A 17,501-nucleotide genomic window follows, 5' to 3' on the forward strand; every position below is an offset into this window, starting at 1 on the left:
ACAGTGGGGCAGAGAAGAAAAGGACTGTGTTTTCCCAGGTCAGGTGCCTTTGCAAATCTCTCACTTGTCCACTTGCATGGCCACTCTTTGCCCTGAATGTCTACTCTGCATATTTCCTCACTAGGCTCTTTGCCCAACATGGGATGTCTTTACCGGAGCCTGTTTACCCCCACGCAGCAGCTCAGATGCAGTCTCCCCTGGCCACAGCATGGGGTGACCTGCCTGCCTTGTTTCAGTCTCCAAACCCCTCCTCCCCAGTCACTGTGATGCCCTTTGATTGCACACCATGGTTACTGGTGTCCGTGGCTTCCTTCCCCACCACACCTCCCTGACCCCTCCCAGAGCCCAGCATACAACAAATGCATAATAAATGTGTGGTGAGTGAGCTATTTGCACACATACATGGTGGAGCTCTGGCCCAGGCTTGCCTCAACCCTAAGCCCTGGACAGGCCGTGTGGAGAGCCCCATCCTCATAGGCAGGTGGGGGCTGCTAGACTTGGAGTCCCCTGTGTTGGGTCCCCAGAGGGTCAGTGGGGAAGGGAAAAGATGACACTGAGCTTCAGGACTGGCCCAGTCTCTAGTGTCTGAGAGTTAGAGAGAGGAAAGGAGGCTAGGGAAGGCTCCCTGGAGGAAGGAGCCTCAGCTGGTCCTGGAAGCTGGCTGAATTTAGAGCTGGGGGTAAGGAGGGTGTTATAAGCAGCCAGGCAGGGCAATGCTGGGGCTCGGGAGAAGAGAGGAACCCTGCTGAGTATGCCTTGGCAGGTGTTGGCCTGGGCTCTGGAGCCCTTGGATCCACATTCAACCCCTAGCTGTGCCATTCACTCGCTGTATGACCTTGGGCAAATGACTCGACCTCTCTGAGCCTTAGTTTCTCTAGCTATAAAATGGGGAAAATTGCTGAAGTGCCTGCCTCATAGGGTAGTTCTGAGGATTAAATGGGTGAGTGTAAATAAACACTTAGCGTGATGCCTGGTACAGGGGGAATGCACAGTAAATGGGTCCTACTGTTATTGTCAGCAGCATAGAGTTCTACCCTCTCATCCATCATAAAGAGGATTAAACAGAAGTGGCCCAGAGAGGTTGAGGGAGCTGCCCAAGGCCACACAGCTTGTGAGGGAAGTGGCTGGGACTGGTGTTCAGGTCCCTAAACCCATTCAAGGGGCTTCTCCTGTTTCACCCACCCCATGTCCTTTCTGCTCTCCACCCCAAATACACTCCGCCCTGGTGGAAGGCAGGGAGAGCCAGGCAACTGCAGTCAAGGTGCACTGGGGTGGATTTGTGGGTGGTGAGAGAGGATGCAAGACCTGCCTGTCTGTTGGGGGCGGGTCAGCAGGGATAAGACAATGCTATCTGTGGATCTGGATCCTGCACCTCAGGGCCTGGATCAGAGTAGGGACTATCTGGCCACCCTGGGTCCTGCTCTCACCCTTCCCAGCCTGGCTTCAGCCGCAGCATGTGACCTCTGGCAGGCCCTCACTCCCCTCTGGCCTCAGTGGCCCCAGGTGCACGCGAGCACAGTGGCTTCCTCCATCTTCCTGGGCCTGTGGAGTCCGTGTGGGATGGGAAAGGAAAACCCCAGGCCCCCAGCAGCCTCCCGGGGACTGTTCCTCAAGCACAAAAGCCCTCAAGGGGCCTCTGAGCCAAGCCTGCCCAAGAAGCTCATGATGGGCAGAACAGAGGCTGGAAGCCCCAAGGCCTGGTCCCAGGTCTGTGGCCGGCTCCCCCTGTGCCTCTGAAGTCACCCCCACCTTCATTTCTCCCAGGTTTGGACCTTGACAGAAAGCACCCCCCCAGCTGGTACTGCATGGTAGCATCTTCAGGGGGTCCCTTTGAAGACACCTCACTTTGCCATTAGCTCCTTGTGTCACCTGTGAATGAACCTTGGGGGACACAAGCCCCAGTGGGCTTAGCCAGCATCTCCTAAGCCTTGTGCACTTGCTGGCCCCTGCCTGAAACACCTTGCCCCTGTCTTGCCGAGCTCGTTTTGCTTACCCCCGGTATCAGCTCCAACAACCCTTGCTCACGGGTCTCCAGGTTCTGATGATCACCCTGTTCTTTCATCTCTCTCCCATCTCTCTGGTTTAGTGGCTGTCATCACCCTTGCCTCCCTCGGGAACGAGAGGCTTTGTGGTTGTTGACTTGCACAGTGCCTGTCTCCCCCTTTGGCCTCCAAGAACTCTCTCAGGGCAGGAACCCCAACTGCCTGTTCACTGCACAGGTGTGGCACACAGTAGGTGCTCAATAAATGTTTCTTGAAGAAACAAATGCATGCCCTCTGTGTGCCCAGACTTGTGGGAGGTGCTGGGTCTAGGAAAAGGGACAGTGTGAACACTGATGGTCGCTTGGGCAGCCACATCCTGCCCCTGGTACCCGCCCTCATGTGGCCACCAGGATTCCCAGCCACTCTTGTCTTCCATGCTATTTACATTGGAACACACTGAAATGTCACGTGAGCAATAGGGCTCCTGTTCTTCAAGCCTCTAGATAATTATCTGGGCCTTATTAAGCCCTTAATTATTCCAAGCCACTAATCAGGCTCCCGAATATAAGGGCTTCTTCAGCTCAGGGTCAGGAGGCAGGAGTCAGTCATCTGCAGAACTTCCCCAAGCTCAGCAAGGTAAGGACAGTCCCCCCCTGTGGAATTCTCCTCAGAGAGTGTCTTATCCAGCTTTGTCATTTTACAGATGAGAAAACTGAGGCCCAGAGAGGGAAAGAGACTTGCCTGAGGTCACACAGCAAATGGGTGGCAGGGCCAGGGCTTGGATCTATGTCCTGACCCCCATCCAGTGCTCCCCACCTCACAGGTGATCACTGGGCATTGCAATTTTCCGATGCTGTAGGAGTAAGGAAAGATCAAGGAGACAGCACATCCAATGGGTCTCCTTGGGTTCCATCTGAGGTTGAAGGGAGACTAGGGAGGGAAACCCCAGGCTCCGCTTTGCAAGAGCTCAGAGCCGAGCTGGGCACCCAGGAGTGGGAATATGTGCCAGGCAGAGAGAGGGAGAAAGGGACTTCTGGTGGGGGAAACCATGAGCAAAGGATGGGAGTGGTTGGGGGTAGCAGGAAACACTCATCACAGGTAGGGTGGATTATTTGCACGATCAGGTTCAATTTGTGATTTTTGAGGCTCGGGACAGTCGGGGGTTGAGGGAGGCTTCCTGGTAGACAAGGCAAGGGCTGAAATTAGGACTTGAGGATTGAGCTGGTGATAGATGGATGGAGGGAAGGCATTCTAAAAGGGAGGGACAGCTTAGGACAAGCACATTCAGAAACAAAACCCTAGCATTAGCCATTTGTCCCAGAGATACCCACATGGCCATGTTACCTGAAGCCGCTTATTATTCTGAAAGGGCAAAAAAAGACCCTGCCCTGAGTGACCCTAACGCCTGGCATCAGTTCTGGCCTGGGGACGGGAGACTGGGGTGAGGCTCAGTCACCCCGTCTGTGAGTTGGGGCTGGGGCTGGAGGAGACCTTCACCAAGCCCCTCCCAGCTCTGTTGCCTGGCTCAGAATTTCACAGCCCCGTTGGGGATGATTTTTAAAGAGATTTGACATGGGGTGTGCAGGGATGTGAGCACATGTCATGGCATGCACCTGTGCATTCGCAGCAGTCGAGAAGTGCTACTGTGGATTATTTTAAGCCCAGATATATCTTCCATTTAGTGAATATTGACTATTGGCTTGAACGCTTCTCGATACTTAAGCTCCTTTTCATCCCTCAGGTCTCAGCCTAAATGTCTCTTCCGTAGAGAGTCCGTCCCTGACCCCTTTATCCCATTTCCCACCCTATTGCTTCTCGTTCCCCGCCAGACTTTAGGATTTGGAGGAGCAGGGCTGTCGCTGTCACAGAGATAAAAGAGACAAGCCCGATCTGCTTGGCACAGAGAAGACACTCAATAGATGTGAGCCGAATGAATGAATGAGTGAATGAGTGAATGAATGCAGGCATTGGCTTGGACTGGGAAGGCAGGCCCATGGTAAGGGCCCATCTTAGTTTGTGCATTAGGGGAGCCCTCAATGACTTAGCCTGCTGAGGGCAAGAGAGAGTCTGGTGGGAAACTCCCCTCTCTGGGTGGACACAGGCGCTGCTCCCATGGGCCCTGCCTTCATTCTTTTCAGCCAAAGCTCAAAACTGAAATATACACTTGGCCTTTGGTTGGGAGAGTTTCAGGTCTTGGTAAGTAAGAGGGAAGGATTTCTATGGGCCTGGGGTGGGGTAGGGCTTCCTGGGAACCTGAAAAGGTCTGGGGTGGGAGGTCCTTATGCTAGGAGACCTAATGTCTGTGCCTCAGTTTCTCTATCGGTGAGGTGATGTCTCAAGAGGCCTTTCAGGGCTCAGAGTTGAGCTTTCTGAGTTCCACATGGAAGCGAGCTGAGCTGGAAGAGGTGGGGAGGGCCACTGGCTGTAGGGTCAAGGTGGGGACACAGGGCTCCCCACTCCCACAATGCAGTGTGGGGCTCAAGGAAGGTCTGGAATTCTTTCTATGGCTCTAGCATTGAGCCGCCCTTGAACCCATGAAAAACTGCAGTTGAACCTTCCTCCACCCCATCTTGCAGGCTGGTCAGAACACATCATGCTCATGGGGAAACTGAGGCTTACAGAGGGAAATGAGCTACCTGGGGGTGGCTCGAGGACCTGTGTTTAATCTGGGGGTTCCTCTATCCCTTGGGAGAGGGCAGTGCTCATGTTTGCTGAACTGGCTGGAGTCCAAAGGCTCTTGGACCCCAGAAACATCCAGGGGGCTCAATCTGCTCTGAGACAGGAGGTCCCTAAGGAAACCAGGGTCTCGTGGGCTGCACCCAATTCAGGCCGCTTGGCACAGGTGGCGCCATGCTGAGGATCCTGTGCCTGGCCCTCTGCAGCCTGCTGACTGGCACGCGAGCTGACCCTGGGGCACTGCTGAGGTTGGGCATGGACATCATGAACCGCGGTGAGCTTGTGGGCCCCGGGCGTGCGGCTGGGAGGCAGTGCTTGGGGTAGGTGGTAGGTAGTCACTGCTCATGTTCGCACATCCTGGAGCATCCTGTGAGCTCCAAGTAAACTTATAAGCAAGCGTTATTATTATTCTCCCACTTTACAGAGGGGAGAAACCAAGGACCAGAGAAAATGGGATGATTTTCCCATGCTCCCCCCGCAAGTTAGAGGCAGAGCTGAAAATCCTGCTCCTTTGGAGTCTCTCCTTGTTCCTGATGGCAGGGGTTTTAGCCACAAGTGGGCTGTGGGAGTGACAGACAAGGGTCAAATCCCAGCAACAACTTGCTGTGTGACCTCAGGCAAGTTACTTGGCCTCACTGTGTTGCTGTTTGCTCATCTGTAAAGGTGAAATGTAAAGAAATGTAAAATAGGGTGACCAGTCTGTCCCTAGCAGGATAGAATAAAATGTGAGATTAAAATCTCTTGGAGGAGACCTTAGTAAAATGTGTTTTCCACCTCCATCCCCCACTCCACTAGCACAAGGGAAACTGAGTCACATCCAGGTACAAAAGGCTAATGACTGTTCTACCAACTCAGTGTTCGTCCCCTCTCTGGAATTAGCTTGTGACCATAATGGATGTGTTTCTGGCGGGGTGTTACTTGGGGTTGGGTCCTCTAGGTTTGGGGAATCAGAATTTCTCTGCTTCAGGCCCAAAATCTGCATTCAAGTCCCCAGAGGAGTCCCCTAATCACCTAGGCTTGGGAGTGGCTGGTCCACAGGATAAAGTCAGTACCCTAGGGTTCAAGAGCTTCACTACATGCCCCCTGCAAACTGCTCCAGTTTCTCTGTCGTGTCTGTCCTCACCCTCCACCCATGCTGAATCTATCCTCTTCCCCCAACTGTGCCACCTTCTCTCCCACCCACCTTTGCATTTGCTGTGCCCTCTGCCCAGACTGATACCTTTTATCCCTTTGCTTCCTGCTGAAAATTACTATTCCTCTTTCAAGGACCAACTGATCTATCACCTCCTCCTGGAAGCCCTCCCCAGCTCTTCTCTTCCTGCCTAAACCCTTGTGCGGCTTCTACAGCTTGTTACTGTCATTGCTGGTGACCATCTTCCCCCATTAGGCTGGGGCACTGTGGGACTCATCTCTGGGTCTCTGCCATCATCCAGCCCAGGGTGAGGCACAGTGACTATGAGTGGCCTGGGATACCTGAGTGATTGGCCCAGGGATAATCTCTTCAACTAAGTGTCTCCACTCCAGAGGTCCAGAGCGCCATGGATGAGAGTCATATCCTGGAGAAGATGGCAGCCGAGGCAGGCAAGAAACAGCCAGGGATGAAACCTATCAAGGGTATCACCAAGTGAGTGGGGGAGGGGAGCTGGAGGGTGGTGGTCTGGGCAGAGGGTGGTGGGGAATGCTGGGTCCAAGATCTTAGGAGGCCAGGTAATAAAGCTGGTGAGGGATGTAGGGTCTCTTCCCTGCCTTGTGCTGTCTTGCTGTGTGGCCTTGGGTAGGTCACTGCTCCTGCCTGTGCCTGGACCTCCTCAGCCATTCAGTGGGGACAATTTCTGCTTTGTAGTGAGCAGGGTCATTTTGAGGAGGAAATGAGGTTGGAAAGTCAAATTTCAACTCTGCGTGCAACATGAGCTCACTGAATGCACGTGAAATTAAATGAAAACATCCTCAAATGGTAGAGCTGGAAAGGCATCAACAGTCATCTAATGACAAGAGGAAATTGGTTCCTCTGCCAGTGCCACATGAGATTGATCAGTTGAGGCTGCCTGAAACGATACACTTGGGAGGGCTCTGAGGCACTATCTGCACTCGGCAGGAACTAGGACTGTGATCAACTAGCAATGTCTGCCAAGAGCTCAGGATGGGCAAGTGGGGGTATGTGTGCCACATCTTTTGTTACCCTGGATCTCAACTGGTGATTCTCAAACAGGGGTGATTTTGCCTCCAAGAAGACATTTGGCAATGTCCAGAGACATTTTTCATTGTCACAAGTTGCAGGGACTGGTGAAATGCTACTGGCATCTAGTGGGCTGAGGTCAGAGATGCTATTAGACATCCAGTAATGCACAAATCAGCCTCATGACAAAGAATTATCCTGCCCGAAATATGGATAGTGCCACTTTTGAGAAACCCTGATCTAAGCAAGTCTCCCATTTTGTTGATGGGGAAATTGAGGCCCACATAAGGAAATGACACAGCCCAAGGTCACACAGAGTCAGCCATGTGTCCCACCTCCCATATAATGAGTGCTTTCTGTATACAAATTGACTCATGTCCAGCCTTTTGTTTGCATTTCATAATGGCCCCATGTGGCAGGCTTACCCCCATGACATGGGATAGGGGGCTGGAGTTATCGAAAGGCCTCCCAGTAAAGTGGTAGAGAAGTGGGTGGAGGTCCTAGGTCTTGCCTGCTCAGATCTTATTGGTGTGGCTACCTGTCCCCTCCCAGTTTGAAGGTGAAGGATGTCCAGCTGCCCGTCATCACACTGAACTTTGTACCTGGAGTGGGCATCTTCCAATGTGTGTCCACAGACATGACCATCACTGGCAAGAGGTGAGTGTGGCAGGGGAGGGGCAGCAGGGAGGAGAACAGCCTTCCTGTCTCATCCTTACATGCACATTTATTGAGTGCCTACTGTGTACCATCTGAGTGTTGTAATCTGGGATGATGTAGACTTGGTCCCTACCTTTGTCAGGAACCAGACATAAGCACAATCACAGACTGAGTGACAGGTCTAGGACAGAGGAAGCATTGAGCAGTGGTGGGGGATGGTCAGAAAAGGTTTTGGGGAGGCAATGACAGCAAAGCAGATTTTAAAGGATGTGTAGGGGTTCACCAAAACAAGGAGGGAGGGAGAAAAGCTGGTTGTGTGACCTGGGGCAGGTCCCATCCCCTTTTCTGTCTTGTAAGGGTGGTCTCCTACCCTTTCCCCCTCTCAGCTGCTGAGATTGTGAGCAAAGAGAAGGCAGGGAGAGTGGACACCATGGCAGAGATGCCCATGGTGCCCGCCGGCTCTGTCCTCCAGCTTCATGGGAGGGAACATGGAGATCATCGTGGCCCTGAACATCACAGCCACCAACCGGCTTCTGCGGGATGAGGAGACGGGCCTCCCAGTGTTCAAGAGTGAGGGCTGTGAGGTCATCCTGGTCAATGTGAAGACCAACCTGCCTAGCAAGTGAGGGGTTCTGTGGCTGGGGAGGAAGGCCGGTCCATATTGCTATACCCCCCAGCATATCACTTCCTGAGCCATGGAACTTCCTTAACCATGCCCCTTCATGTCCTGTGCCTAAATTCCTGCACTGGTGCACCTGCCCACCTATCCTCGGTGCCTGTATCCATCTAGCATGCTCCCCAAGGTGGTCAACAAGTTCCTGGACAGCACCCTGCACAAGGTCCTCCCTGGGCTGGTGAGTGGCCCAGAGAAAGCCTCCACCCCTTGTTGCTGGGACTGCTTAGGCCAGGGCTGGCAAATGCATTTAATGTTGGGTGCTGATCCTGATTGGCTGATAGTGGCTGGGAAGGGTTCTGAGACTGTGGCTGGCTCAGTGGAAGAAAGTGCCACAATCATCTAGTGATGTCTGCCATGAACAGAGGAGGAGAAAATGACAGCCTGCATGCACAGCTTGCCAACCGTGCTTTGATGTCCAGTCTCAGGGAAAGAGTCCCGGCTAATTTTTGCAGACTTTGATTTGGTCAACAGATCTGGACTCTAGTCCGGGCTCTGCCATTGACTTTCTGTGGGACTTGGGACCTCAGTTTTCTCCCCAGTCCCTGTCCCACTGGGGCTCTTGGGATGGCCCATGGAGTACCATTCAGCTGTGTGGAGGCTCTCCATGCAGGGACCCTCTCAGCCCAGTGCCTTCTCTGCTTCCAGATGTGTCCTGCCATCGATGCAGTCCTGGTGTATGTGAACAGGAAGTGGACCAACCTCAGTGGTGAGTGTAGCCCTACCCACACCTTGCCCCTACCTAGGGACATCAGGATAGATGGACTTTGATATCCCATTCCCCATCCTAGTGGCTGCTTCCAGCCCAGCCTTGGGACTAGAGGAGGCTTGAGGTCATGATGTTCATCCCCCGCTGTCCCAATGGGAAGCCTGAAGTCTCCAGGGAATCTGGGTTCCTTTTCTCTCATCTCCCTATTCTCTATTGCATCCTGAACCCCACAAGACTCCAAAGACAGCAGCCCTTCTTTGCTCATCCACAAGCCTCGTGCATATGTAGTGATCCCGATGGTGGTAATGCCTGAATCACCTTTGCTGAGGGGATATACTGCCTCCATCATTTTGGGGTTCCATTTTGGGTCCCAATGTGGGAGAGAGGAAACCTCAGTGACTGGAACTGAAGAAAACTCATTCATGTCCCCAGCAGTGTGGAATGGGAAAAGTTGCTTCACTCTTCTCAGCCTCGGTTTGCTTAGCTGTGAAATAGAGCTGATAATCCTGACCACGCCAGTCTGTTGCAAGGTCCAAGTAGTGATGGCCTTTGGTGAACTCTCAAGCTCTGTGCTGGCTGAGTGATGTGATTTTCCAGGCCAGGAACCATGGCCTCTATTCTACAGATGAAGTTATAGAGGCCCAGAGGTGCTAAGCAATTTGCCTTGAGTCACATGGAGGGCCAGGCGCAGGTAGCAGCTGGCTGGTGCCAGCTTCTCTGGGCTGTTCCTGGGGTTGGTGCCTCTTTGAGTGGAACCTCCTTTTCACACAGACCCCATGCCTGTGGGCCAGATGGGCACCGTCAAATATGTCCTGACGTCCACACCAGCCACCACAGCCAGCTACATCCAACTGGACTTCAGTGTAAGCGCGTGGGGCCACCTGGGAGCTGGGGTCTCAGGCTCACTGGTCTGGGTAGTGGGTGCTGCTTATGCCAGGACAGGTGGCTGGACTAGGGCTGTGGAGGGAGGGAGGCCCCTCAAGCCCTGGAGGCCAATGCCATGTGGGTGTTTGTGGACCCTGGGCCTCTCCCTCTTTCTGCTCTAAACGCGAACCTTCGGTGCCCTAGCTGGCTTCTGGGGCTGCTGACTTCACACTCATGTTCCCTGATAGGCTGTTTGCTTCTCCTAGTGATTGAACAAATATTGTCCCCAGTGAATGGCTGAGGAGGTCCAGGCACAGGCAAGAGCAGTGACCTACCCAAGGCCACACAGCAAGACAGCACAAGGCAGGGAAGAGACCCCACGTCCCTCACCAGCTCCATTACCTGGCCTCCTGAGATCTTGAGCACAGCATTCCCCACCACCCTCACCTCACCCTCACCCAGTTGTACCCTGCCATTTTACAGATGGGAACGTTGAGACCTTGGGGGAGGGTAGGGCTGGGCTAGGGTCCTGCAGTGAGTTGGTGTCAGAGTTGGGCCCTCACCCAGATCTCCAGAGCTCCAGGCGAAGAGGTGAGATGCATCTTCCAGGAACGTGAAGTAAAATGCCAAGATGTCACCTCCCTGTGAAGTCTTCCTCCAGCAGGATTCTTACATGCCCCCTGTCAATTTCCGCCTGCCTCTTTCTCTTGAGAACAAGGCAGAAATCATGTTCTGAATAAATGAAGGCTCCAACCACTCAGAGCAACTGAGGCTACTAAAGCAGTGCTAGGAGAAAGTGCCCGTGGTTTAGTGACTGGCTCCCTTATCCTCCCAGGCCTCAGTCTACCCACCTGTACACTGGGAGAGTTGGCCCACTGTAGCTCGTTGTGGTTCTATTAATAACATTTAACGATTTGTTGACTTTGGGTTTGGCTGGAGCCCCATTTGCTTGGAGGACTGAGACACTCCTGGCCTACCATCCCTCTCGGCCAAGGCTGAGTGTCTCCCTCTCGCTGCCCCATAGCCTGTGGTGCAGCAGCAGAAGGGCAAAACCATCAAGCTTGCTGATGCCGGGGAGGCCCTCGCGTTCCCTGAAGGTTATGCCAAAGGCTCGTCGCAGCTGCTGCTCCCAGCCACCTTCCTCTCCGCAGAGCTTGCCCTTCTGCAGAAGTCCTTTCATGTCAATGTCCAGGATATGATGGTGAGCTGTCCAGTTCCCCATTTCCATCTGCCTCTGTCCATTACAATGCAGTCCCTGCCTAGTTTTTCTATCGTGAAAATTATCCTGGCCTTGTGGGCAACACTAGGACTGGAAGATGCAGGACTGATTTGAGTTTTCTCAGCAGTTCATCTCACTATCCACCATCCCTCTGTCCATGTAACTACCGTCTACTCATCTGTACATCCATCTGTCCGTACAACCAACCATTTATCGACCTACATCTCTAATGTCTTGGCTATCCATCCACCTTCCTTTTATCCAAGTCACCCACCCACCCATCTTTCTAGCTGTCACATATTCATGCCCTAGGTTCTGTCCTTCCAACTAGCATCCCTTCATATCATCCACATAACACCTACTATAAAGTCTGATACTGTTGAATGAATGAATGTATGCACCTGCCATTTACCACCCAAACACCACTACATCCACCCAACTTTCCTTTATCCATCCTCCTACTCATCCACTCATTCAGCCATCCATCCATCCATCCATTCAACCATCCACCCACATGTCCATTCATTCCCCACTGATCTATCCATTCATCTTCCCAACCATCTGTTTACCATTCATCCATGTACCTTTCCATCCATCCTCCCATCCATCAGTCCATTCGTCTATTTTCCCATCCATTTATCATTCTACACCACCATCTTCCCATCCACTCATCGTCCTATCCACCATTCCTTTCATTCATCCACCCACCCATCTTTCCATCCACACCTCATCCATCCATGTATTCTTCCCTAGATTTCCACCTACCCATCCATCCATTCATCATCCTCCCACCCATTTACCCACTCTTCTGTTTATCCATTTCCCCATCCATCTGTCTATTCATCTCCAAATATGTCTACCCATCCCCTTTACCCATCACATCTACCCATTCTCCCATCTATCTTCCTGCTTTTTCATCCAACAACATTTTCTTAGCATTTGACCTTGTGCTAAGAGTTATGAGCATTGAAATGTGTAAGTCATCACCTGGGCTACCCAGAAAGCACAATATTTAGTAAAACTCAGAATGTAAGTATTGTGAGGAAGGGAGCCTCAAAGGGTACACCTTATTAAGTCAGTGGAGATGTTTGTTAGGATGGGCCAGGGAGGACTCCAGCAACCCTAACCTTGACTTTTATTTTGTAGATTGGTGAGCTGCCCCCACAAACCACCGAGACATTGGCTGGCTTCATTCCTGAAGTGAGTGCCCCACCTCCCCATCACCACTGCTCCCTGTCCTGCCCTATTGTCCTCCAGTCTGTCCTGCAGTGGGACTTGGGAGACAGCTTTTTCATGCCACATATTCCTTGTCCAATGCTGAAACATCTTTTCTTCATAAAGTACTTTTTGGGTCCAACATAGAAAACAGGTCTACTTTTGTGCATTGTACTTTCTGTCCAATAGAGAATAGCCAAATTGTGTATTTTGTTTCTTTTCTTTCCTGATAAACACATCCTGGCCTTTGCATGTTGTACTTCCTGTGTCCAACGTAGAAATTACCTATGTCTTGGGGGACCCCTTATTTCAACTGAAGCCACCAGTCTAAGGACTGGCCCTGACTGAAGTGTTCTGGTGTCTGTAGGTGGCTGTAGCTTACCCCAAGTCAAAGCCCTTGATGACCCAGATCAAGATAAAGAAGCCTCCCAAGGTCACCATGAAGATGGGCAAGAGCCTGCTACACCTCCACGGCACCCTGGAGATGTTCGCAGCTCGGCGGCGGGGCAAGGCTCCAATGTCCCTCTTTCTCCTAGAAGTGGTGAGGGAAATCGTTCCCTTCCCCATTTATTCCCAATCTCTTGGATATTCAAGGCTGGAGGATGGGACTTTTAGTTGACAGCCAAGTCATGAATCAGAGGGATCCGTTACTCTTGATTATGTCTGATCCTTGGCTCTGCCACTGAACCTTTGAATGGCTGGAAAGCCCAGAAAATGGAGGGTCAGTGGCTTAGTCCTTCCTTTCTCTTTCCTCCCTCCAACATTCTTCAGCAATTACAAAGGCAGTGAAGAGTGCACTGGAGGGACTATGGGTGCCTAGGGAGATCCCAAATCCAATTTGGGGAAATCACAAAGGGCTTCCAAGAGGAGGTGATAGCTGAGCTATGTTTTGAAGGTTGAGCAGGAGCTTGCCAGAGAAGGGTTGGGGACAGAGAGTCTTACCAGGGAGACTGGGGACAGAGAACACCCCAGGCAGAGGTTCCAGCATGTGCAAAGGCCTGGATCAATAGTATGATGTGTTCAGGGACCTACTGACAGTGCCAGGTATTTTGGGGGATGCTGCCCTGGCTCAGGACAAGGAAGGATGAGAAGCCTGGGCTGGCGTTACCGGGGAGATGGCTGGGTTCAGTTCCTGAGGATGGGCAGAGAGAAGATCCCATGCTTTGTCTTGGCAATGGTGGTGGTGCTGGGAGGGTGGTGGTCTCTGGCTTTGCCAGCCCTGATGGTGGGGAACCCACTGCCTTCTCCCTGCTTCCTCCCCACCATGCCAGCACTTCAATCTGAAAGTCCAGTACTCAGTGCATGAGAACCGGCTGCAGATGGCCACCTCTTTGGACAGGTACGACCCTGCTGCCCCATGCTGGCATCCCTGTTACCTTCACATTTGGCCTTCTGCTCTAGCACACCCCACACTACCGGGCTGATCCACCCAGCACACCCCCAACTACCGGGCTGCTCTAGCTACTTTTCCTGCTCTAGAACCCTCAATGGCTCCTCATTGTCTGCATAATCTTTTCTCAAATCTTAGCCTGGTACTCAAGGCCCTTCTCAAGTTCTTCCACCTCTACCCTCACTCTTCCCCTAGGCTCTTTTACAGTGAATCTGGTCATGGGCCCATGCCCCCTTTTCCATTAATAAGCCTTTACCCATGCCATTCCAATGTCACCTGAGAGTCAGGGTCCAGCTCAAATGCCACCTCCTCCACAAAGCCTTTCCTTATACTAATGGCACTAACATTCATTTATGGAGCTCTCTCTATATGTGAGGCACTAGCTGCATACATTATATTCATCATCCTATTTCATTCTTACACTTTGGGAGGAGGGTACTACAAACATCTTAGCTTAACATCGATCCCTATTAATTCTTGTACTTGCCTTAATAATGAATCACGTCAGGATTAATTATGTCAGGATTCTTTCCATTGCAAGAGAGAGAATTCCAACTTTAACTGGCTTAAGCCCCAAAGGGAATCCTTGGCTCATATAATTGAAAATTTTAGGGGTATTTATTTATTTATTTATTTATTTAGAGACGGAGTCTCGCTCTGTCACCCAGGCTGGAGTGCAGTGGCGCAATCTTGGCTCACTGCAAGCTCCGCCTCCCGGGTTCACGCCATTCTCCTGCCTCAACCTCCAGAGTAGCTGAGACTACAGGCGCCCACCACCACGCCTGGCTAATTTTTTGTATTTTTAGTAGAGATGGGGTTTCACCCTGTTAGCCAGGGTGGTCTTGATTTTCTGACCTCATGATCCGCCCGCCTCAGCCTCCCAAAGTGCTGGGATTACAGGCATGAGCCACCACACCCAGCCTAACTTTAGGGGTAGCTCTGCCTTCAGGTGTGGTTGGATCCAGGCACACAAACGAACTCCTCGAGAATCTATCTCCTTCTTCCTCTTGACTTTGCTACCCACTTTGTTGACTAAATTCTCAGGCAGCTTCTGGGTCATAGACTCACCCGAGGGACTTTGGGTTCAGCCCATCTGAATGACTTGGAATCAGAGTGGAAGATGGAGGATGTGTTACTGGAATAGAGAATAGATTCTGAGCAGAGCCACCAGATGGCCATCACATGGCCTGTTCTGGTGGCAACATATGTTCTGGTGGCAACATATGTTAGTGCCTCCCCTGGAGACTGTGCAGGGGAGGGGACTGGGGGAAGGGCTCCTGTTCTGTGTCCTGCAAGGATCTGAGACTGCCCAGTTGGGCTGTAAACCTCTGCATAGCTGGCCTTGGGCAGGAGCAATAGACACAAATGGGGGTCCCAGAGGGAAGAGTCAGGACCAGTCTAGTGGTTTGAGCTTTGAGAAATCATGTGCTGTAACGAAAGGTGGTGAGTGTCCCATCATAGGTAGCAGGCAAGCAGACTCGGGAGCACCTGCTCTGAAGGCTGTAGAGGGGACTCCTGCATCAGGGAGGCATTGGGGTGCTTGGGACCCCCTTCTCCAGGGCCAGAGCCACTGGCTCTGACCGTTCTTACCCCTCCCTGCCTGGCTTGCTTCCCCACTCCCCCACAGATTACTGAGCTTGTCCCGGAAGTCCTCATCGATTGGCAACTTCAATGTAAGTGTCCCAAGTGCTCTTGGCTGGTCAGGTGTGAGGACAAGACTGGGCCTATTCTCCCTTGGAACTGCAGGGCCGAGGCCCTGAAATGGAGGCAGATGAACAGAGCAAGGCCACTGTGAGGTGTGGCGCACCTGACTTGCTGTGTAAGCTTAGGAAAGTCCCTTAGCCTCTCTGAATTCCTGTTTCCTTTTCTGGATAGAATATGGACATCTCCCTGGACTGGTTTTAAAAACATTGTCATGAACAGTGGCAGCCTGAGTTGGCCTTGGTTGGCCAAGCTGTTATTTTTATTAGTCTCTGTAGCCTCAGGGCCCAACACAGAACCTGACCCCAGGAGGTGCCAACACCACCACCACTTACTCTGCGATCATGTGCTTTATCCAAACTCTTTTAATCCTCATGGAAACCCTGGGAGCAGGTGCGATTATAGTTCACTTTCAAAGGTGGGGAAACTCAGCTATAGAGCGGTGGTAAGTGAGTGACTCATCAAAGCTACTGAGTTTCTGTAGGATCAGGAGTGGGGTCCACAGAGCCACCTCTTGTCTCATGAGTTTTCCTGTTCCTGCACCATGGCCCAAAGCCTCACATGTCATAGGTACTAAGCAGAGGTGAAGGACATGAGTCTACGTCCAAACAGAGCAAAGGCCAGGCCCACTTTTGATGCCAGCTGGACAAACCATTTGATGTCTAATATTCACTTCTGTGGTCCCCAGGCCTAGCCAGAGAGGGCTGAAAAGATCTGTTGAATGGTATTGGACTGAATGGAATGTGGATGTTTTCTCTTTCTTCTCTCCAGGAGAAGGAATTAACTGACTTTATCACCAGATATCTTGAAGAAGCCTACATCCCAGTTGTCAATGGTGAGGGCTCCAAAAGGCTTTGGACCATGGTGCCAAGAAGCAATTTAAGCAATAAGGGATGCCACCTGGGTGGTCTCAGAGCCCGATCACTGGGCCCAGATGGGGGAAGATAAAAGGGAGTGGAAGATAATTGCCGAATCTTTGAAGTGAATATAGTCTTAATGTCACCTGTCTGAAGACAAATGCCTCTCCCACAATTTGGGCTCTGACACTTGACCCCATATCATAACCCCACATCTTGACCTGGGATGTAAATACATCACAAATCAGGCTTATTAGCTCTTTGCTTATACAGCTGGCAGGCATCATGAATCAATCACTGCACTGTTTCCCACTATCCCTACCCCAGGCTGCCACTCCTTAATCAATTGTACAGCAGTCAGGCTGATATGACTCTTACTCTATTTCTCAGATGTGCTCCAAGTGGGGCTCCCACTCCCGGACTTTCTGGCCATGAATTACAACCTGGCTGAGCTGGACATAGTGGAGGTGAGAGGAGAGGCTGGGGGAGGTCATGTCAATCAACACTGTCAGCCAATGAGTGATGAGCGAGAGCCTACCTCTCTCAAACTGGAAGGGGTAGAGCCTGGGAGGGCAGGTGGCCATCAGTATAATCCTGCCCCTTAGAACCTAGAACCCGCCTTGACCAGGGATTCCATAGAAGGATACTTGGACTCTGCTACTCTTGTTCTGTCATCTTGGGCCAATTACTTCACCTCTGTCTGTGTCTCCATTTTCCGGCGCATAAAATGGAGATGATGATACAGATATTGTCCTCATAGAGCTGTTATTATGCTTCACTAAGATCATTTACCTAAAGGCACATAGTAAGTGCTCAGTAAATATTAGCTTTGTATTGCATGCCAGCCTTTGAGCTTGGAGTGGTAAATGTACATTTTTCTTATCTGATCTCTCTGCTCTGGGAGGTGGGGGTGCTTGTCCTCACTTAACAGCTGAGAAAATTGAGGGTAAGAGAGGTGAAGGGACCTCTCCAGGGTCACAAGGCAAGTCTACTTCAACTTTTGCTTAAACACCACACTGGTTTCCATTTCCTGACAAGGGGCCCAGTTCCATTTCGTCCCTGGGCCTAGGTAGTCCCTGGTCATTGCTCTCCTACCCCTTTGCCTTTTGCCAGAATGCCCTGATGCTGGACTTGAAGCTGGGCTGACTGTGGCAGGACTCTCCTGCCAGCTGCCTGCTTACCACCAACTGCCTACACCCCATGGAGGAGATCCCCTGATTGGAGCCAGGTGGGCCTGGCCCCCTACCACTGGTGGCTGCCTCCTTTGACAAGGAGTGAATGGGTCAGGCCCGGGCTGGAGCCTTGCCAATAAACAGGAGAAAGGCTCTTACAAATATCTGATGCTTCAGTCTCTTTCTTTTTTTAAGTGACAAATCTGTGTG

General features: G+C 51.7%; 1 protein-coding gene across 1 annotated transcript; it reads left to right on the forward strand.

The window, feature by feature from the left end:
* Positions 1 to 4,832: 4,832 nt before the first annotated feature.
* On the forward strand, positions 4,833 to 17,265 carry BPIFB6 (BPI fold containing family B member 6). The gene is made up of 15 exons (XM_002834571.3): positions 4,833 to 4,929; positions 6,183 to 6,282; positions 7,387 to 7,491; positions 7,964 to 8,113; positions 8,282 to 8,345; positions 8,813 to 8,873; positions 9,645 to 9,736; positions 10,762 to 10,938; positions 12,103 to 12,156; positions 12,539 to 12,712; positions 13,443 to 13,510; positions 15,189 to 15,234; positions 16,034 to 16,097; positions 16,510 to 16,586; positions 17,233 to 17,265. Exons 1-15 carry the CDS (start codon positions 4,833 to 4,835, stop codon positions 17,263 to 17,265), a joined length of 1,362 nt encoding a protein of 453 aa, XP_002834617.3.
* Positions 17,266 to 17,501: the final 236 nt, after the last annotated feature.

Source organism: Pongo abelii, chromosome 21 (assembly GCF_028885655.2).
Source record: "Pongo abelii isolate AG06213 chromosome 21, NHGRI_mPonAbe1-v2.0_pri, whole genome shotgun sequence".
Taxonomy (NCBI): Eukaryota; Metazoa; Chordata; class Mammalia; order Primates; family Hominidae; genus Pongo; species Pongo abelii.